This window comes from Leptonotus elevatus, chromosome 20 (genome assembly GCF_054856555.1).
Source record: "Leptonotus elevatus isolate MCC_2025b chromosome 20, RoL_Lele_1.0, whole genome shotgun sequence".
NCBI classification, from domain to species: domain Eukaryota; kingdom Metazoa; phylum Chordata; class Actinopteri; order Syngnathiformes; family Syngnathidae; genus Leptonotus; species Leptonotus elevatus.
This window is the reverse complement of record NC_141258.1, coordinates 14,044,276-14,066,399: the sequence shown is the minus strand read 5'-3', so window position 1 is coordinate 14,066,399 and position 22,124 is coordinate 14,044,276. Positions and strand designations below refer to the sequence as shown.

Sequence of the window (22,124 nt, the reverse complement as noted above, 5' to 3'; positions counted from 1 at the left end):
AAATGTAGTCCATTCATTTAAAAAAAAAACTGTCACCATCAGAAAATGTTTTGCATAGTCATCATTTTAATCAACATTTTAAAAGTCTTAGTCTTTAGCCACTGAAGTTTGCTGAACTATGGTTTCATATTAACATATGTGTGATTTAAAATGATGCTTGACCAGGTCCAGTACCAGTCATCAAGATCTGTCCTCAAATGTACTGTATTTTTTAATAAAGAGGGTCTGGGTCTTTGGGTGTGTTTTTCAAGCAGTTTCTTAGGCCTGTGGTTGGACTTACTGGAGTCGTTCAAGGATATCAAGCATCAGTAGTCCAGCTGTATAGATTTACAGAGTGGCCTAAGATTATGTTTATGATTTCAAGAAACAGATGTGTTAAATTTGCTCTCATTTTTCCAAATAAAAATTTCTGGCTCAAATGCAATGAAACTCGCCACATTTGCCAGAACAGCACAGAAAGAACAGATGGAACTGTTGTTCTTCACATTGATTTGACAAAAAAAACATAATGTAAAGAACTGTTTGTGTGATTAACAGTTGGAAATGAACAAGAAGCGAGAGGCGGAACTACAGCGTCTGAGACGAGACCTGGAAGAGTCATCTGTCCAGTCAGAGACGCTGGCTGCAACCCTGAGAAAACGCCATGGCGATGTCATTGCAGAGCTAAGTGAGCAGTGTGAGGCCCTACAGAGGACCAGAGCCAAATTGGAAAAGGAGAAGCAGAACTTAAGAATGGAAGTCGACGACTTGTCGACTTCACTAGAAGGTCTACAGAAAGCCAAGGTCCGTAAGTTAGAGGACATGGAAAAACTATTTCAAGCAAGTAACTTAAGCCATATGCCTTTTTGACAATCACATGTTTCTGTGCTACCGCAGATGTCCTCAGATAGCCAGGTAAAGAAATTGGAAGAACAGCTCTATGAGGCCAACCGGAAAGGAGAAGACCTACAGAGGACAGTCACCGAACTCACTGTATCCAAGAACAGACTCACAGGTACACTTCACTCATTCACTTCCAGCCATTTTCACTGAAGCAACCCCCTTTGCTTTTTACTGGATTTTGACTGATTTTGCAAGGTCCACTGAATATTCTGTTCTATTGCTATAAAAACATGGAATTTACCCCAAAAAGATTGGAGTCTCTCTTTTCATCAGAATTGTTTTATTTGTATCTGTTTCCATTTTGCAGCAATTAGCATTAGAATATGAAGAATATAAAGTTTCATAGATGTTCACATTCCTGGTGAAAACACTATCAAAAAGAGCTTGTTGCAACATGGCCCTGGCTATTCTCTTATACTCTGCTACCACCTGCTGGCCGGTTTTTGTAATAACTATCATTGCTTTAAGCCACCTCTTCATGTCAGAAGCTGCATTAAAGCCTTCTATATGGTCTTGCAAAAAAAAAAAAAAAAGACACACACACACACAAACTGTATAAATAAGTTTTTCGGTGTGAAGGACAAAGTATTAAAAAACGCGTTTACACGATTTTGGGTTTGAAAAGTTAAGAGACAGTCTTCATTTAAAGGGGAAGCCAACTTTAAACATTTTTTCAGTAATATGTTATATGTGACCTCACTCGTCTAAACATGACATTATGATTATTATTACATTTGTGGAATATGAGTTAAGCAGCAAAATCCAGCAATATTTATCTATTTTAGGGGGGCATTATGCCACTTGCTGTCAACTGAAGATGACATCACAGTTGCTCAGGGCTCAGGTACCAAGCAATCATATCACAGCTTCAGAAACGAGATGAGCTGTGATTGGTTGGTACCTGAGACCTGAGCAACTGTGATGTCATTTTCACTCGACAGCAAGTGGGAAAAAGGCCACCTTCTGATATTGATAAAAACTGTTGGATTTTGTGGCTTAACTCATATTCCACAAATGTAAAATTAACCAGAATACCGTATTTAGACTGATGGGGCTGCATAGAACATATTGTTGTCAAGAAAATGTTTTGGGGTTGACTTCTCCTTTAATGCTGACTCAGCAGTAGTGGGCACTTCCGTCAACAACGGAAGGAGACAAGAGACGGAAGTGCTCACCTCTGTCAATCATTGATTATCATTGTTAATCAACAAACATAAAAGCAAACATCCATACTAAACATACGTGTGCCTCCCTAGCTGATAATACAGACACAAGTCGACGATTGGCAGAGGCAGAGAACAGATATGGCCAATTGAGTCGTACCAAGTCTCTCCTCCAATCTCAGGTGGAGGAACTGAAGAAACATCTGGATGAAGAGGTCAAAGTAAGTGTCACAGCATGGATATACAAAACTCCCAATTTGAAATTAAACGGAAATTATCTATTTAATGTGGCTCTATAGCAAGTGAAGGAAATACCAAACACGCGGTATCATGTGGTTGCCAGTGTAAGCAGGCAGTCAGCGGAAGTCTGAGCTCGGTGCGGCAGGAGTGCGAGGGGCTCAAGGAGCAGCTAGAGGAGGAGCAGGAGAGCAAACAAGAGCTGCAGAGGCTCGTCTCCAAACTCAACAGCGAGGTGACACACTTAAGGACCAAACATGAGGCAGACTCCATCCAGTATGCCGATGAGCTGGAGGAAAACAAGTAGGTCAAGTTGACACTGGCAGTCATTTTCTTAAGACAGCTGCATTCAGGTCTACTGTTCTGAAAAACGCTTGCGTCACAGAAAAAAGCTGGTATTGCGGCTGCAAGAGGCAGAAGAGGCCGTAGAAGCCACACAGGCTAAATGCTCCTCTCTGGAGAAAACCAAACAGAGGCTCCAGGGAGAGGTGGAGGAGCTGTGCATGGACTTGGAGAAGGTAGAGCACAGGTGTACTTTATCCCCCAAATGTCCTCGATTATAGAATTTGAACTTTCAGTATGCTCTCCATTTTTAGGCTAGCGGATGTGGACAAGCTCTTGACAAGAAGCAGCGGGTTCTAGAGAAGCAACTGGGGGACTGGAAGCAAAAGTGTGAGGAGCTGGTAGCGGAGGTGGAGGGCTGTCAAAAGGAGAGCAGACAACATGCAGGGGAACTCTTCAAACTGAAGACAGTGCATGAAGAGTCTCTGGAGCAGCTGGAAGCTCTACGAAGAGAGAACAAGGCCTACCAAGGTTGTTTTTTATATACATATATATGTATTTGACCCACCGTCCCTCTCATCGCGAATGCAGAGTAGTGGCTGCCCTTAAAATCTAAATATTTACAGACAAACTTGACAGTTATACTATCATCAAATCATATTTTTCATGTTATAAGCCAAATTTATGAGCAAATGATCATCCTCTTTCAATCTCTCCTCTCCTTAAAGACCAAAAATATAAAACCAAATTGTGAAAATTTGCTTGAGGTAAAACACAATGAAAAGGGCCCTTGCAACCCGAGCTACATATAAATGTATGCCTGATGTGTGTGTGCAAAGTTTTATGAGTTTTTACCCAAGTTTAGGCAGACCCCCAAAAACAGCATCATTTTTTGGGGCAAAATATCATAAACATCTGATGAATTTCATAGGAGGAGTTCGTTAAAATATGGTCTCTAATAAAGGCCAAAAATAGCGTCAAATTCCAAATTAAAATCAAAATCCTGTTCATTTTAGCATATGGCTCCAAAAGATTTTTTTGTAGGCCTTGTAGCGTTGCATGTGCCTCCCTTTTTTCGCAGATCTAACGGACAGAGAATGCTTTGCAAAAAAATTGTAGGGAACGCTAATACGTAGCCAGATATCTAAATGTCCAATGGTAACAATCAGTGGCGCAAATGGGATTTTGGAACTGGGCGGGGGGACATGGACTAAAACATTTTATATATATATATATATATATATATATATATATATATATATACATAGCCATTGTTGAGTACATGTCAAGCCTTATCTAACTAGGGAGAGATAAATAAATATTGTTCCTTCTATCTTTCACATTGAGCAAACACATTTAGTGTGGTAAAAGACTGAAGCCAGAGTTGTGTTATCCCAGGGCTTCACAGCCTTATAAATGCACAACAAAACATGTAATTATATTGTTTACATGTTAGGCAGATCGCCTATGTATGTCTGGCTTGGCTTGTAAGATGCCTTGCTGAGTTGGCGATCCAACTTAAGGATGAAGGTTGATTGAAATCCTGACTCAGAGTTACAAGTTCCGACATTTTTTGTGTAACTTCAACGCATCAGTAGTTGTATACAACTACTGTTGAGATATATCACAACGCTGTTCATTCAGGGCAGCTCCATATCCTCACTTAATTTCACCAACCTCGACCCTCCACGCGGCGTCCACAATGCCGACACCGCGCACCTTGAGAGCCGGCTAGCAGTGAGCGGGGGCTCGCCCGCGGGTTTGCTGCGGCAAGCCCGAATAGGTGCTCTGTTCCCAGTGCACGTCTCTCTCTGTTCTTCCCATGGCTCACCTCCAAGTAGATCGGGATGGTAGCTTGTGCATCAAGTGGCGGGAAGGTCTGGATCCCCAATAGTGTTACCAGAAGCCGGGGGTGACAGGGGATATTAAACGGTCCACGTGAAAAAACGTGGGGGACGAGCAAACACTGTCATAAACAGTGTTTTCTACTTCCCGATTCTTTGTTTTCATTAATTTTGTTAAATGTATTTAGACCATTCCATCCCAAACTTCTGAAGCCGTTAGTTTATTGAAATAAATAAATAAATAAATAAATAAATAAAAACGTTTTCTACTTCTAGGGTGGTGTTGTTCATTTATTGTAGACGTTCTCCACTGCCTCCTATAGCCTGGGAGAATATCGACCACAGCGGGGACAAGCTGCGTTCAGGATGAAGGCAGAAAAACTTGTGCTACAATGCATACACGCGTCAAGCAAACCCTTCGAAAGTAGAGGGGACGGATCGTGGTCTTCATGAAACCCCCCGTCCCTTGTGCCATCTGCGCCCGTGGTAACAATGAACACAAAAGTTCAATAAAACATCATTGTTGCCAGCAAGCTTATTGCACACAAAATGGAAAGTTTCAATATTGTTACGATTGACATTTTGCACGTGATGTCACAGCCTTCCTGGGATCGCCCCTTACGGGACGCTGGAAGGCAAAAGAGCCACTTGCCTGTATTGTAACCATTGAATCTCGTACAGGGTAAAGTCCTTTATCTAATCGATTATCTTATAAAATGCTCATATCTTGCTGTGCGGTCGGTTGTACAGACAGACAAAGGAGTAAACCAAATGTTGCTTTTTATCGCATACCTACTAATGAAGACGAACGACGTCGATTGATAGCAGCAATCAACAGAAAGGACAAAGTATTCACGGATTTGCAGCGACCATTTTTTGTGAGGTTAGTAGATAAATGTTGTAATTAGTAGATAAATGTTCATGCATTTTACTAGTAAACGTACACTCTAACAAAGATTGTAACAGAGGTGTCGAATTGCATGTTTCAAATCACATTAACGAGCCAGATAGTTAACGTCCACTTCAACTGCACGAACACACAGCTTAGTTTTAAAACGTACCTTTTTCAAAACTATTAAGTGCATTTGACTGTTTAATAATGGGGGATTTCGTCTTTGTGCTTGGAGTTTTTCCACTCTGGAGCTGGAGTCATATTCATGAAATTACTGCATAGCTTGCCACTATGATAGTCATTTGTTCCATGCTAGTAAATATAGTAACATAACATCATCACAGCGTTTCAATATACGGACTATTTAAAAATAAGTCAGTTAGCATGATAAACAAGTTTTACCTTTGCATTACGAGGTATATTGTCCCCCGGCGTGAGCGTAGCATCTCGTCCCAGAGACTCAGCCAGCGACAAGCTTTTGAATCAGCCCCGGTGTAAGGAGAAGAGACGGCATTGACTACATAATGATATAGGTCGTGCGCTGTGAATTCCGGCAAAGTCGGCGATTTGATTAACTTGATAAAAACAGCAGGCAACAGAACGTAAGGGGCTGTTTTCAAACTAAATCTAAATCAAACTAAGTAAATATCGCTCTCTTTGAGTCCCGACTAAATGTGCAACTTCGACTGACAGGCGAACTTCGGTTGAAGTAGTAGATTCCATGGCTCTATAGGCAGTAATAACTTTTCATTTTTAAAATAACAGTCGCTAAATCACTAAGTCGCTCCGGGTTAAGTCCACTTCCATTCAACAATAATTTCCTTCCGCCGTCCGTCATAGGGAAGTCATGTGATCACGTGTCGTCGGTGCAAATGGTCAATATTGTATTGTTTTAAATAATGTTTTTCAAAAAGTCAAAATCTTCTGATTTAAGACTCTCAAATGTTAATACTTTCTGATTGACTGCCCTCGACGAAAGAAGACAATTTTCCCATTTTCTGACATAGTTTGAAGTAAAGAATTGCCCAAATTATTCTCAAACCTAATATTTCCTGCTTGAAAAATAATGATAATAAAAATTAAAGAAAATAATAATAATAAATCCTCTGAAACCCACCAAAGTCTCTGATCAATTATTCCCAAATATAACCAGATTAAGTGTATGTGAACATGGGCACGAAAAAAAATGCAGATCAATTATCAGTCATTTTAACTCATTATTTTCAATATAATTGATTAAAATGTTTAGATACAATATGAACAAGAAACTATGGACATTGACTTACTTACCAAACACATTTCAAAACATGTATTTAATGTAATCAATCATAATTTAAGGATTCTAACTGTAGCTAGCTAGCTAGTAAGCTAACAAAGGTGTCCAGTAATATCCCCTACCTGATTTGTAGGTGGGGGTTTTTGTGTGTATGTGTGTTTTGTTTTGTTTTTTACAACAGTGACAGATTCAAACGACATTATCATGTAATATTTTTTTACTCAGTTTACATTGCTTGTTTGGGGGGAAAAGCATACAAAATTTGCAAACCAGTTCATTTTTTTATGCATTTGGGTTCAATGTGTGATTGATCATCAATGTGTGATGCGTTCAAGGAAGCTCTGAAAAATGTATTTTGACATGTTAAAAAGGAATTAAGTTCATTTTAATGTCTGTAAAAGGTGTGTGATTGAGAGGATAGCTCTTCAGCGATGTTAACTTATCGCTAACTCCAGAGGAGATTGCTGACCTCACGGACCAGCTCTCAGATGGAGGGAAGAGTGTCCATGAGCTCCAGAAAGCAAAGAAGAAGATTGAGATGGAGAAAGAAGAATTACAGGCTTCACTGGAAGAGTCAGAGGCAGCTTTAGAGGTACAGCTATTTATTCAATTTTAACATGAGGAAAATGCTCTTCATGTTGGATTCATTCCTTTTAGGCTGAGGAAACCAGGTTGCTGAAGCTGCAGCTGGAGTTGTCTCAGGCAAAATCAGACCTGGAGCGCAGACTTCAAGAGAAAGAGGAAGAAATTGATGCTGCTCGGTACCTCATCTCTTCTAGAGTTCCTGTCCTCCTCCTTTACGTTCACAGACTTTGGCTCTTTCTGCTTCTAATACTGTCCTGTAATTCCTTTTAAAACTTTCAACCTACTAGAGGTAAGTCCTGCCTCATTCACCTTTCTCTTCCTTCCAAAACTGCAAGAAAATTTAAGTTTTAACTTGAGAGTTAACTTAGCTTGATCCAACGGAAGTGTGGAACTGCCAATGTGGAGTAAACATTTGCAAATGCCTTTAACTCTAGTTGCAAAATACATTTGAATGTACTTGTAGGCTAAATGCTTACATTTTGCCATAATACCATTGCCATGGGCTATTGACTGCGCATTCCCTGTGGCATTATGGGGGGGGGGGGGGGGGGGGTTTGCTGAACGGAAATCATGCACTACAGACATAATTATAAATCAATAAATTTTCTTTTACATGCGCATACACAACAGTCAATGTGGCATTATGGGAAAAATGCTACGTTTTTAGCCTAAAAGTACTGTACGTTTGAATATGTTTGCAAATATGTGTAAACATATTTGCAAGTAGGTTTAAGCATACGTTTGAATGTATTTTCAAATATGTTTAAATTAGGGGTGTCAGGCAATTAAATTTTTTTATTGTAATTAATCGTATGACTTCAATAATTAACTCACGATTAATCACAAATTTTATATCTGTTCTAAATGTACAATAAAATATACAATAGAATAATAAGTTTTCATAGTCTTGTTAGCATAAAAGTGCGAAAAAAATTTAAACTAATAGAAATATGCATATTTTAGTCATTGATACAGTAATATCATAATAATTTATCAAATTTAGTTAAAATTAAAAAGATGTGCTGTTAAAAAAAACAAAAAAAAAACGAGTGAGATATTGATTTGTGTTGAGCTCATTTTTCTGCTACTAGATGGCATAATTGCATTTATAAGACGTTGGTGTCTGCTCAGTACATTTTTCTCTTCCATATAAAAAGAGCTAACTAATGTTTAACATATATATATATATATGCATTATTATTAAATTTATTACTGCTAGATTTTGACGTGGATGTGTCTGCTGCGTTGCAACCGGAATTACCCTAGTACAGGATTTCCAAGTAAGGGACGGTCATTAATCACATGTTTAAAAAACTTGTGGTGTTAAAGAATCTTTAAATGTACTCAAAATTGATGCACTAATTTTGACACTCCTAGTTTGAATTAACCTGCCAGTCAAAAATTTTTACTTCACATTTTCAGTTCGACACCTCCGTATGAGCCACACTCTTGACCTCTTGACTTTTTTCTTCGTCAGAAAAAGCCACCAGAGGGCGTTGGAAACCCTACAGGCCACTTTGGATGTGGAGATTAAAGGTCGCATGGAGGTAACAAAGCTCAAAAAGAAACTAGAGGCTGATGTAACTGAAATGGAGCTTCAAGTGGATGTCCTCACCAAAAGCAACACTGAGCTCAGCAAAAGCAGCAAAAAGACACAGCAACAGATCAAGGTTTGATGACAGCGTGCTCATTTCACCACTACTTTGAGGACTTACAGTGTGACTCCTCTCTTCTCTAGGAGCTCCAGGCTCAGCTCGAGGAGGAGGTCAGGGGTCGTGAGGAGCACAAGGAGGAGATGGCTGCTTTGGAGAGGCGTTGCGCTCTGCTAGTTAGCGATAGTGAAGAGACTCGGTCCACCCTGGAGAGTACAGAGAGGGTTCGCAAAACTTTGGAGGTGGAGTTACATGATGCCAACGAAAAATACAGCGATCTCAACAATCAGGTGACTTTAGATCTTTTAGCTAGAGAGTCGGAATGAGCGTTTGAAGAAATGTAGTTTAAAAAAGAATGCAGATCTGTGAGCTTATTAGTTTTCCTGCGTTTCAGTTCCAATCGGTTCTGAGCGGTAGGAGGAAGCTTGAAGTGGATCTCCAAGCTCTGCAGCACGAGCATGAGGAGCTCCAAGGAGAACTGAGGGGGTCAGTAGAGAAATCCAAGAAAGCCAGCTGTGAGGTAAAGCACACACACACACACACGAGTGGAAATCATGAAGGGGATGATGCGATCAATAAGCTGTTGAATGTGGACAGTTGGCCAGAGTGGGGGAGGAGTTCCGCCTGGAACAAGAACACACGCTCCATTTGGAGAGGGTGAAGAAAGGTTTCGAGGCTCAAGTGAAAGATTTGAGCACCAAGCTGGAAGAGGCAGAGCAGATTGCACTCAAAGGTGGCAAGAAGATCATCCAGAAATTGGAAGGAAAGGTAAAATTAGCCAAAGGCTATAATCCGTCATATTTAAATGTAAATGTTCATTAAAATACACACACAAAAACAGCTGGGTCAAGAATAACCCAAATTGGGTCAAAAAGGGGCCGACTTAAATGGTTGGGTTAATCATCCATCCAGCCATCATTTTAAATTTTAAAAAAAGTTGGGTCACACAAAACAACCCAATAAATTGGTTTGTTTTGTAAAAAAACAATCCCCATTCATTTTTTTTGTTTTTTCAGTTGTGTTTGTCAAAATAAATAACCGACAAAACAACCCTAAAAATGGGTTTTGGGTTATTCTTTTGACCCAACATTTTGGTTTACAAAGTAAATAACCCAAAACATTGGGTCGATCCCCCAAAAATGTATTGTTTTGTTAGTTTGTGTTTTGGTTGTCAAAATTGATAACTCACAAAACAAAACAAAAAGGGGGTTTGGGGTTATTCATTTGACCCAACCTTTTGGTTTAAATAAATAAACCAAAACGTTGCATCGATCCCTTTTTAACCCAATGTGAGTAATTTTTTTACCCACATTTTGTTTTTTATGCACAACCCAAAAAGTGAAAAGAAAAAGAAAAAAAGGGTTGTTTGTTATCATTTTCATTTGATCCAACTTTTTGGTTTACATAAATAAACCAAAACATTTGACCCAGTTTGGGTTATTTTGGACCTAACTTTTCTTTAGAGTGCATAGAAAGGCTTAAAATGACAGATTGGAAACGCAGATGTTCATTGCTGTGTCATCATGCACTGCTGAGCGAGGTAAATGGTCACCATAAAAAATGCCAAATACCAGATGTGACTTTTCAATATGTCTGTGCCAGCATGGCAAGGAAATACTTATTTTGTGGTTTGGCTTTTGTGGCCTAACCCTGAACGAGGAGATGAAGGTTAAAAAAATTATTAAGTGCGAAAAGCAGGTTTCAGAGCATCACTGCCCTCTGCTGCCACATGTTGTTATTGAAGTTCATGTGATGTGTGTGCAGGTGAAAGAGTTGGAGCTCGAACTAGAGTCGGAGCAGAAGCGACATGCTGAGACTGTGAAGACGCTGCGGAAGAACGAGCGCCGGCTCAAGGAACTTGTCTTTCAGTCCGAGGAGGATCAGAAGAACCAGCTGCAAATGCAGGAGCTGGTGGAGAGGTTGCAGAACAAGATGAGGGCTTACAAGAGACAAGTGGAAGAGGCTGTATGTGTCTAATCCACATATTTTAAATGACTATGCATAGTAAGGCAGTGGTCCCCAACCACCGGGTTACCGGTCCGCGGGCCTTTTTGGACCGGACCACGGCGGACCGCACAGTTGAAAGAATAAAAAAAAACTTACTGTGCTTCAGGTTAATTGATTAGCCGAGGTTTAAACATATTTTATTTTGAAATGACCGGATTCTCTTTGTTTACAACGGACTCTAATGATCTCAGTCGCGTAGCGCTGGTGCTAATAGACAAGTTAGCAAAATGAGTAAAAAACTAACACATTTGTAAAGTTTCTTTGCAACGGAGAAAAGGCCCAGTGATGAGACAACACATGAGCCTATGTCCAAGCGTTATTGTGAGCGAGTTACTCATGGACTTTTGATTTGGTGCCTTGTTATGTTGGCACATTTAAGGAGGGCGCTGCTAATATAGTTACATAAAAATGTGGCTTCACATTTATTGTTATATCTATAAAAACGTTTTTGTGTTGCTCTTATCATTTATAAGCATTACCGTATTAAAGCGCTGTTGTTGTTACTCTTGTTAAAGTGTTTGTGCTGCTAGTACAGGCACATAAAAATACATAGTGGATTTGCGTGTGTTGTTGTAGCCTTTTATCAATTAGAAGCCTAACAACCACCGCCTACCCCACTCACACACACAACCCCCCAAACCCACTGGGTTGCCGCTCCACGAAAGTTGTAGACTTGTATGAACCAATCCGTGGTGGAAAAAAGTTGGGGACCACTGTAGTAAGGCATTAAAAAAAAAAAAGACCATATATATCGTAATGTGTCTTAGAAAAACAAAAAAACATGTAAATATTGTAAGGCTTTTTTTTTTAAGCGACCATATTCATATTTTCTTAGGTCAATTCCAATCCAATTTCCAAATTTACTTCTGTCCTATATTTCAGCGTTTAGTTTTTTCAAAGTCATTCTTCATAATTCTTTTTTAGAATCTGCTCTGTAGCATTCACACACAATTTCGACTGAAATGGCAATTTCAAGAAAAACAAAAAAAACATGTATATATTGTAAGGCTTTTTTTTTAAGCGACTATATTCATATTTTTTTTAGCCGTGTTTTTTTAAAGTACGTTTTTTATTTATGTTTTTACAACCATGCATTTAAAAAAAACATGGCATAGTAAGGAGTTTTTTTCTTTTCTTTTTAATGACCATGTAATGACCATAGTAAGGCGAGTTTTTGTATAGTCAGGCGTTTGTTTGTTTTTTAAACGACCATGTAAGGTCTTTTTTTTTTTTATACAACCATGTAGAAATAGTAAGGTGTCTTTAAAAACAACAACCATGTCTTTAGGGGTAAGGCATGTTTTTTTTAAACAACAAACAAAAAAAGAGTCAATTCCAATCCAATTTCCAAATTTACTTCTGTCCTATATTTCAGCGGGGTTTTTTTTTTTCATTTTCAGTCATTCTTCAAAATTATTTTTTAGAATCTGCATTCACACACAATTTCGACTGAAATGGCAATTTCAAGTTCTAATTGCATCTTTACTACAACATAGTATAATTTATTAATATTCTGACATGTTTTGATTTCTCACAAATGATGCAGGAGGAGCAAGCCAACATGAATTTAGCCAAGTACAGGAAAACTGTCCATGAGTTGGATGATGCTGAAGAACGAGCTGACATTGCTGAGTCAGCACTCACAAAGATAAGGACCAAGAAGAGAGGCAGCTTCAGCAAAGGATACTCCTCTGTATGTAAACAAAAACAGTCATATCTGGTTCTGTACTTCATTAGTTATGTATATGCACGCATGTATATACTTATATTAGGGGTGTTCTCATCATAGATCTAGTTTTGCGTATTTGTTTTACTCGTGAAATTTCAATGTTTAAAATGTGTATTTTTGTGACTCAATTGCAGGGTTACAGCACCCCGTATCCCAGTCTGGTGCGGTCGGCCAGCTCCGTGGGTTCGGAGGGCCGGGGTGAGAAAATCCTCAACGACGACGGCGAGTCGGTCAGCTCCCTAATTCCAACTTATCTCAACTCCCTCAAGAAGCTCATGATCGAGTAGAAACGTTGAAGACATTACGTTCAAACAGTATGAAGTCTTGAGATACTGTAAGTGGGACTTTGGGAAATTGTATTTTTACTCCATTGCAACATTATGAACAAAACCCCAGCATTTAATTGTGCACTCTTTATTTTGTCATTAACACTTAAAAAAAAACACTTAATCTTATCCAGTACCTCCTGCATATATTGATAGTGATATTGAAGTGTTAAAACAGCTTATACCTTATTTCCTCATATAGCAACCTTTGCTCTAACCACACAACTTACACCTAATAAATGCCCAGTACGCTGCACTTGAGTAAATACATTTATATTATTATTATTATTTTATTTAGATTTTGGCTATTCTTGACATATTGGTTTTAAAATGCAACAAAAGTCTAATAACATGAATTCATGACTGAATATATCAAAACAGATTTGTTGGATAAATAAAAAGTAGCCAACAAGACATCTGGTTTCAGTTATTATATTTGGATTTCTCATTACTGCATAAACTACCAGCTGGCTATTTTATTGCTAACTGATTAATTTGCAAATTGCATTTCTATTCATTGAAATATTTTTCTTTTCAAATAACATTGCAGGTACATCTGTTAAATGTTCCTCAACAATGCAATTCATCTGGCACTAAGTAAAGAGAAAATATGTCATAATAAATCAATTAAGTCATAATAAGTAATGGCTAATAAATATAATATAGCAAAACTTTCACATAAAGGTGCCACCAACACGAGTCACTATTTTACAGTATGAAAATATATGTATTTGACTGTTGTTGTCTTTTACTTTTAAGCACATCATATTATTGCCTCTGATTGTAACAAAGCTTGACCAAACCATTTTATTGCTGAATGTTTTTTTGTTTTTGCTTTTGGAAATAAAATATGTTGTTTGAGTTAATTTTGTCATCCATCAATCTGACTTTTGTGGTTTGCTGCATTTGAGAGAGAGAGACAGAGTGAGAGAGATAAAACTGAGTTTTCCTCAATATTCTTATTGAGATACAATAATGAATTGCCAAACTACTGTACAGTTTTTGTCTCTTTTTTTTTATTTTTATATCCTTCATCCTGTTCAGTATCGAATATTACACTTGTATAGCTGATCATAATAAAAGCATATTAGAAATTAGGATGGACAAATTTTGCTTCAGGAAGCACTTGTGATAGATATTTTATTTACCCTTCTGCTCTAAAATAGCAATTTCCAAATTCCAAAGTTTTGAAACATAGATTTTAATTTTGCAGTCAGCTCATCACAACTTGATGCCCAACAATTTCCCATTGATAATTACCAGAATTGCAAAAATATGAATTTGCTGCAATCATTAGCAAGTCTGGCTAAATACTGACACCACTGACCATATCAATGGACAAAAACAGGACGCTATGTGATCTGGTGTTATTTCTTAATTTCTTTCACATTAGAAATACATAACCATTCCATGGAATGTCAAACAGGTTTTGTGAATGATAATATTTGAAACATTTGGACTCATTCTTGTAAAAATTATGTTAAACTGAAAGTACAATTACAAATGCAAAGTCATATTTTGGTTAAAACGGCATAATTTCCTCAATTTCCACATTAAAACAAGTGGATTAGTTCCATTCTAATGTCCATTAAGTATTTGTCCTTTTCCTGGATTATTATTATTTTTTAATCATCTACCATGTATTGGTAGTCAAAATGAAATCACTAAAGCACATCAGTTTCAACATATTGTCAGTGTTTGTAGTTAATGGCTGCATCCATTAACACATACCATAGCTATATGGTGTAGCAATAGTGAGAGGGTTGAGGGTCCGTACTTACATGTGGCGAATAATATTACGTCAGCATTAGTTGCATACACAGTGATACAACACTGATCGATCCTCAGCATCTGTTAAATCATTTTTGCCAACAACTCCTGAAGGTGAGAATTATCACACAGAGCAAAAAGCACATTAAAAACAGCAACTTTACACTGCAGCATGACAAAGGGCAATTAAACATATGTATACTTTCTTCATCCTTGAGACAAAGTCCTGCCTCATTTACTGTAAATGAGCATTTGGTTGCATAAAGAACGAAAAGGTTGGCTTAATCCCACCATGATATTGACATCATCATCCTCAGCAGGCTCTTGATGGAAGGGTATCAACCCCACCATTTGTTAAGTCATCAGGATAATTGATGCTTTCGTGATTCATCACACCATCAAATCTCCCATCAGGCAGACATTTTGGTGGCCTTGCAAGGTGAGCAGACCTGTCCTGCTTATAGTTTATATCTCGATATCCACAGGCCTGATGTCTCCAGTCTTATTCTCCTGCACCCACAGCTCTCTGTCTTTGGTGGGGTCCACGCACTGTAAAAGCTGGTCCACTGGCTCCATCGTCTGGACAGAAACAAAAATGGCAGTCTAAGCTAAACTGGTGAGCACACACATTCTGGTTTCTAACTTTACAAGATATTGGACTCAAAATCCATACTGCCTATTTTTGTACACAGAAAAAACTTTCCTTTTTTTTTTTTTGCGAGAACTCAATTATATTTTGTGTAACAGTTTATTCTTTATTCAGCTTTTCTCAATGCTCTCACAGTCTCACAACTGGCCTCTCGCGGCTGGACCCGGAGGGCAGCCATATTACATTGTCACTGATCCTGACAACTTCTGTTTGGGTTAGGGCTGCTCAATTTTTGTTTGAGTTTTCCAAGTTTAAACCTCCACAATCACAATCAGATCGATGCTCCTTAAACACGCATTTCATTATCAGCGGCGGCGGAGGGTTGTCTTATATTATTGTATTAAATTTCACTTAAAAAAAAACAACAACTCCGCGATCACAATCTGATGCCCCTTCAGCATTCAGCCACTAACGGCGACGGGCCGACATACTCCGAAGGCACTTTCATCACGGAAGTTGTTATTGAATTCCCAAGACAGCCTGCCAAAAATCATAGTTTTTCGGGCCTCTACTTTGTTTACAAGTGTCTTCAGCTCACATTTTTTTTTCATTCACAGTTTTTCATTTGTGCCTCATGCTTTATAATGTAATTATCATGCATCGTAATCATTCTCACCCGCAAACCTTGTTTATACTAAATTGCATATTTATGTACGGGCATGGAGAGGAAGGAGTCTTGTACTCGGACATTTCCGCATTGATTGAGATGTATGAAAGGAAATCAAATCGGCATCTTTTAGTAAGAAAGCCACACAAGTCTTTGTACATGAAGCCCCTGGTGTGGATTTTTTTTTCTTTTCACATAGAGGCCGCGATGGACTATAAGCTGCGGATACATATCGTACGTTGTGAAATTAGATACTCAAGAGTGGGCGTTGCACAGCGATATCCGCGGCAAAAACAAAACAAAACAATACATTAGCCGCACCGTCACATTGGCTATAGGGTTCAGAGAGCATGGAAAAAGTAGCGGCTTATAGACCGGAAAATAATCGCCATACCAATGAAATGTGCACAGAGCTTCTTTCAGACTTATTGGTACACCAATCACTGTGGCATTTTTGCATGAGACAGAAAGTAATGAGAAAATGCAGAGAGAAATCAGTGTACTTGAATTAGGTGTGCGACACATGCTTTATATTTGAGATTAATATTAATAAAAAGCAAAAAGCCCAAAATTGGAAACATTCCTTACGAGGGTTGGCCAATTTGCATCTCAAATGGTGTCACCACCGATCCGTGTACACCCCCACTACTGTACTTACGCTTTGATTGAACATGTCCGTCTCGTGTCGTAATGTGGTGTACTGGCACAAGTGCTGCCGGATCATCTCCACTCGCTCCAGCTCCAATCGCTCCAACTCCTGGGGAGTGCACAGTAGATCACTCCATCAAACACAAATTTGGTCAGTAAATTCCAATGGTGCTATTATTTACATTCCCAAACTCACCAGACTGGTCGTGACCATCTCCTCAAACCATTTGGACTGCGACTGGTTGTACAGGTCCACGCAGCGCATGAGCTCATCTCCTATTAACAAGATGTATAGTTGACATATGCACATTTATCACACTTTTGTTGCACATCATTAAGCCAACAATGAGTATCTCAGAAATATAACACAAATACAAAATGGAATTTCTAAAGGATGATGTTAGATCAGATCATATCCAGCCAACTCACTGACTTGTAATACATAAAATGAACAATACTGTTCACTGGGTGAATTGCCATAAACCGAGGAACACAGAAACTGAATCTAAAAAGAGGAAGCAAGTACAGTAAAATTTGCTCAAAAGGGGAGAAAAGCCAATAGATGTTGGGAAAATCTGAACTCAAGTAAATGATGCACAATAAGAGCACGGTAATGAGTCTTTGTTACGGAAACTACTGAGCACTATAGTTGTTTAGGCGTCCGTCTTTGCTCCTCTTCCCTCACACTCAAGTGGTTGCAGGCAAGACTTCCACGAGCAGCACCAAAAACTGCCGCTGTTTTTCTCCTCGGTTGCATAAGCACCACAGAGGAGGGAAGACTGTGTTCTGTGTCCGCACACACAGACTGTTTGGATGGAGGCTTTTCACATTTGTTTGTGACAGCATGTGGTCGGTGCCTGGCTGAGTCATGATATCACATGGCAGAGAGAGTCGACATCTGCTTTTTCCTCTGAGCAACACATTTTTGCAAAATGTAATGCTATTCAAAAATGCACTTTACAAACGAAGCAGTCATCTATCAAGGTAGCTTGTTTATCAGGACGGCTAAACGGACATTCCATTTACACTTAGGGCTCTATTTTCGTGCCAAGGGCAAGTCTAGCACGAGGTGTGTTCTAAAGCTGTGCAGGGGCAAGTTAGACCGGGTTTTGGTATTTTCCCAAATGCACAGAGCCTAACTCAACTAAAAACCGGCATTTGGCGCCATTGTGGCTGTAAACAGGGCCGACTTGATGTGTTGCCAATTGAAGCGGCTCCTCTCATTTCCTTTCAAAATGCCACATAGAAAGGACACACATAATTGACATGGTAGAAGAACAAACTGATTTGAAATGCCACAGTTTGGCTTCCAGCACTTCTAATCAACCGGCAGGTGAGTTTGTTTACCTCACTTTTAGATTGCTGGAGTCTTTCACAGCCACATGTGAATCGGTTGGGATAATAATCAACACCTTCTAATCCTGCCCCATCTGGAGATGTTCAAGTATGTTGAGGACTCGCTAATGAGTGAGGGGAGAATGGAGCTTGAGACTGACAGGCAGATTAGTGCAGAGTCCGCAATTATGCGATGACTCAGCATCAGTTTGTTGTGGTGAAGAAAAAGCTCAGATCTTGATTTCCAAAGGATCTACGTTCCTACCCTCAAATAGAGGTGTGGGTCGTGACCAAAAGAACAAAGATACAAATGGTTGAAATTGGTTTCCTCCGCTGGGTATCCAGGCTGTCTCTTAGAGATAGGGTACGACTGTAAGAAGCTTGGTCATACGGGAGGGGCTCAGTGTAGAGCTTTTCTGCTTCTCTGCTTTTGGAGAACCTGATGAGGTGGCTCAAGCATCTGTTTAGGATGAACGCCTCCCTGGTGAGGTGCTCCAGGACACACTAGGAGGAGGTCCTGGGGAATACTCAGGACATGCTAGAGAAACTTAACGTCTCTCGGCTGGACTGGGAAAGTCTCAGGATCTCCCTGGAAGAGTTGGATGAAGTGGCTGAGGAGAGAAAAGTCTAGTCTTCTATGCTTAGATTGCTGCCCGACCTGACCTGACTCCAGATAAGCAGAAAAAAATGGATATATGTAATATGTTGAGTGTTCTGATACGACAAAAGGAATGAAATCAAAATATGTGTTAAACGGTAGCTGCCACCTGAATGACAAATGGGCAGTAATCAAGATTTTTCAAAAGCATCTGGTCTACCTAACAAAATAAATACTTTGACCTACCCCTCCGCGACTCTCACCTGCTTGAGTGGATTTCCTGCGGGCTTTCTTGAGGTCTTCCTCAGTCTTTGTATTGAGTTTGATCTCCAGCTGCTGAGTTTTCAACTCCAACTCCTTCTGTCTGTCGGCCAGAGCTTTACGGGCCTAATGAGTACATGAATTACGGACACACAAAAAAAGAAGAAGAATTTTCAAACAACTCTAAAAAATTAATGCAGATAGTAAGTGAATTGCAACAAGGGGGCACAAGCCAGTGTTTTCTTGTGCCGGTCCCAAGCCCGGATAGATACAGAGGGTTGTGTCAGGAAGGGCATCCGATGTAAAACTTTGGCCAAATCAAACATGCGACTCAAATATATGACTTCCATACCGGATTGGCCGAGGCCAGGGTTAACAACGACGCCATCCGTGCTGTTGACCTACAAGGTGCCGGTGGAAACTAGACTACTGTTGGTCGAAGAACGAGAGGAGGAAAGCGTGTTCGTAGGAAGAAAGAGAAGAGGAACACCAAGAGTCTAGGACTGAGAGTAGGGACTTTGAATGTTGGAACGATGACAGGAAAAGGTAGAGAGCTGGTTGACATGATGCAGAGGAGGAAGGTGGATATACTATGTGTTCAGGAGACCAGATGGAAAAAGAGCAAAGCTAGAAGTTTAGGCGCAGGGTAAGTTGTTCTATCATGGTGTAGATAGGAAGAGAAATGGAGTAGGAGTTATCGTGAAGGAGGAGTTTGTTAGGAACATCCTGGAGGTAAAAAGAGTGTCAGATAGAGTGATGAGCCTGAAGCTAGGAATCGAAGGTGTGATCATCAATGTTCTTAGTGGGTATGCGCCACAGGTCGGATGTGATCTGGAGAAGAAGGAGATCTTTTGGTTGGACCTTGATGAAATGATGCAGAGCATCTCTAGAAGTGAGAGAGTTGTCATTGACGCAGACTTCAATGGGCATGTTGGTGCAGGAAACAGAGGTGATGAGGAGGTGATGGGCAAGTTTGGTATCCAGGAGAGGAACGCAGAAGGACAGATGGTGGTTGACTTTGCAAAAAGAATGGAAATGGCTGTCGTGAATACTTTCTTCTAGAAGAGGCAGGAACATAGGGTGACCTACAAGAGTGGAGGTAGGAGTACACAGGTAGACTACATCTTGTGTAGACGGTGTAATCTAAAGGAGATCAGCGACTGCAAAGTAGTGGTAGGTAGGGGTGTGCTCCAAAAAATTGATACGGCAAAAGCGATGCGGACCTTATTACAATACACGTTTCGATATGCAGGCATCAGAATCGATATTGCTCGTTAACTTTAAATAAGCAGTTAAAGCAAGGTTGCTTGCGCAAGAACAGCAGCAGCAGCCTCTGAAGTTTCTCTTATGCACTAGCAGCAGGTGCGAGGGGGGGCTATCATTGTACTTAACTTTGTGGCATTCTTGTTAAAAAAATAAAGAAAAAAAGTGTGATGCCTGTTTTAAAAATAGCCCATCAGTGATTAGATACTGTGCCTTGTTAAGGAAAATTAAAACAGAGGAATAAAAAACATTTATTTACTTATAAACTTAAAATGGTACATGTTTCTAAATGTACCAATTTTTCTACATTTTGTTTAAAAACAAAATAGAATGTGTTACATGAAAAAATGATGTTTCCGCAAATATTTAAAATAAGCACATTTTAAAGCTGTAATTTTAATACTTTGATAATTTTACTCATATCGTCTCATGCCTATTCATAAATTTTCCCTGAGTGTCTGTGAAAGCTGCTCCTTGCTCTGCAGTGCATGCCGCTTGGTGGTAAACCAGAAGAGCTGCTAACAAAAAAAATTTGCAATCCAGCATAATAAGCATATAATTTAGGTATACATTTAACTGTAACAATAAAAATGCAAGTACATTAATGTAAAATATTAATATATATATATCCCCTTGAAAATCATGTATTGGGATACATATGTATCGCGATACGTATCGTATCATGACCCCTGTATCGTGATACGTATCATATCGTGAGGTTGTTGGCAATACCCAGGCCTAGTGGTAGGTGAGAGTGTAGCCAGACAGCATAGGATGGTAGTATGTAGGACGACTCTGGTGGTGAGGAAGACAAAGATGGCAAAGACAGAGCAGAGGACGAAATGGTGGAAGCTGAAAAAGGAAGAGTGTTGTATGACTTTCAGGAAGGAGTTGAGACAGGCTCTGGATGGTCAGGAGGTGCTTCCAGATGACTGGACAACTACATCAAATTTGATCAGGGAGACAAGTAGGACAGTCCTTTGTGTGTCATCTGGAAGGAAAGGAGATAAGGAGACTTGGTGGTGGAATGAGGAGGTGCGAAAGTGGATCCAGAGAAAAGGGTTAGCTAAGAAGAAGTGGGACACAGAGGACTGAAGAAAGTAGACAGGAGTACAGGGAAATGCAGCGTAAGGTAAAAGTAGAAGTGGCAAAGACCAAACAAGGGGCTTACGATGACTTGTATGCTAGGTTGGACAGTAAGAAGGGAGAGACTGATCTATACAGGTTGGCAAGGCAAAGAGACAGAGATGGGAAGGACGTGCAACAGGTTAGGGTAATAAAGGATAGGGATGAAAGTGTGTTGACAGATGCCAGTAGTGTACTAAAGAGTACTTTGAAGAGTTGATGAATGAGGAAATTGAGAGAACGAAGAGTAGAAGAGGTGACTGTTGTGGACCAGGAAGTAGCAAAGATTAGTAAAGATGAAGTGAGAAGGGCATTGAAAAGGATGAAGTGTGGAAAGGCACTTGGTTCTGATGATATTCCTGTGGAGGTATGGAAGTGTCTAGGAGAGGTAGCAGTAGAATTTCTGACTGAGTTGTTCAACAGGATCTTAGATGGTGAGAAGATGCCTGAGAAATGGAGGAGAAGTGTGCTGGTGCCAATTTTTAAGAACAAGGGAGACATGCAGAGTTGTGGCAACTACAGAGGAATAAAGCTGATGAGCCACACAATGAAGCTATGGGAAAGAGTAGTTGAAGCTAGACTGAGGGCAGAGGTGAACATTAGTGAGCAGCAGTATGGTTTCATGCCCAAAAAAAAAAAAAATTAAAAAAAAAGAGTACCACAGATGCAGTATTTGCTTTGAGGATGTTGATAGAGTAGTACAGAGAAGGTCAGAAAGTGCTGCATTGTGTCTTTGTAGATCTGGAAAAAGCTTATGACAGGGTGCCCAGAGAAGAACTGCGGTTTTGTATGAGGAAGTCTGGAGTCGCAGAGAAGTATGTTCAAGTGGTGCAGGACATGTATGAGGACTGCAAGACGGTGGTGAGGTGTGCTGTAGGTGTGACGGAGGAGTTCAAAGTGGAGATGGGACTACATCAGGGACCAGCTCTGAGCCCCTTCTTGTTCGCTATGATATGGACAGAATGACAGTTGAGGTTAGACAGGAATCTCCAT

General features: G+C 39.7%; 2 protein-coding genes across 5 annotated transcripts in view; one reads left to right on the top strand and one right to left on the bottom strand.

Annotated features, from left to right (window-relative positions):
• LOC147157173 (putative uncharacterized protein MYH16) overlaps positions 1–13,741 on the top strand; it is a 52,509-nt gene extending 38,768 nt beyond the window's left edge. For all 3 annotated transcript variants that reach the window (XM_086064645.1, XM_086064644.1, XM_086064646.1), the window contains exons 8-22: positions 538–783; positions 877–994; positions 2,139–2,266; positions 2,389–2,585; positions 2,668–2,800; positions 2,879–3,095; positions 7,032–7,168; positions 7,234–7,337; positions 8,639–8,831; positions 8,900–9,103; positions 9,208–9,333; positions 9,411–9,581; positions 10,578–10,778; positions 12,367–12,513; positions 12,684–13,741. In XM_086064645.1, coding sequence (XP_085920771.1) covers positions 538–783; positions 877–994; positions 2,139–2,266; positions 2,389–2,585; positions 2,668–2,800; positions 2,879–3,095; positions 7,032–7,168; positions 7,234–7,337; positions 8,639–8,831; positions 8,900–9,103; positions 9,208–9,333; positions 9,411–9,581; positions 10,578–10,778; positions 12,367–12,513; positions 12,684–12,836 — 2,475 coding nt within the window. In that variant the 3' untranslated portion in view covers positions 12,837–13,741. The remainder of the gene's footprint in view (positions 1–537; positions 784–876; positions 995–2,138; positions 2,267–2,388; positions 2,586–2,667; positions 2,801–2,878; positions 3,096–7,031; positions 7,169–7,233; positions 7,338–8,638; positions 8,832–8,899; positions 9,104–9,207; positions 9,334–9,410; positions 9,582–10,577; positions 10,779–12,366; positions 12,514–12,683) is intronic.
• Positions 13,742–14,227: 486 nt separating this feature from the next.
• gas7b (growth arrest-specific 7b) overlaps positions 14,228–22,124 on the bottom strand; it is a 58,697-nt gene continuing 50,800 nt past the window's right edge. For both annotated transcript variants that reach the window (XM_086064647.1, XM_086064648.1), the window contains 4 exons: positions 18,746–18,869; positions 16,746–16,825; positions 16,560–16,658; positions 14,228–15,224 (listed from right to left, as the gene is read on the bottom strand). In XM_086064647.1, the coding sequence (XP_085920773.1) occupies positions 15,111–15,224; positions 16,560–16,658; positions 16,746–16,825; positions 18,746–18,869 (417 nt within the window). In that variant the 3' untranslated portion in view covers positions 14,228–15,110. The remainder of the gene's footprint in view (positions 15,225–16,559; positions 16,659–16,745; positions 16,826–18,745; positions 18,870–22,124) is intronic.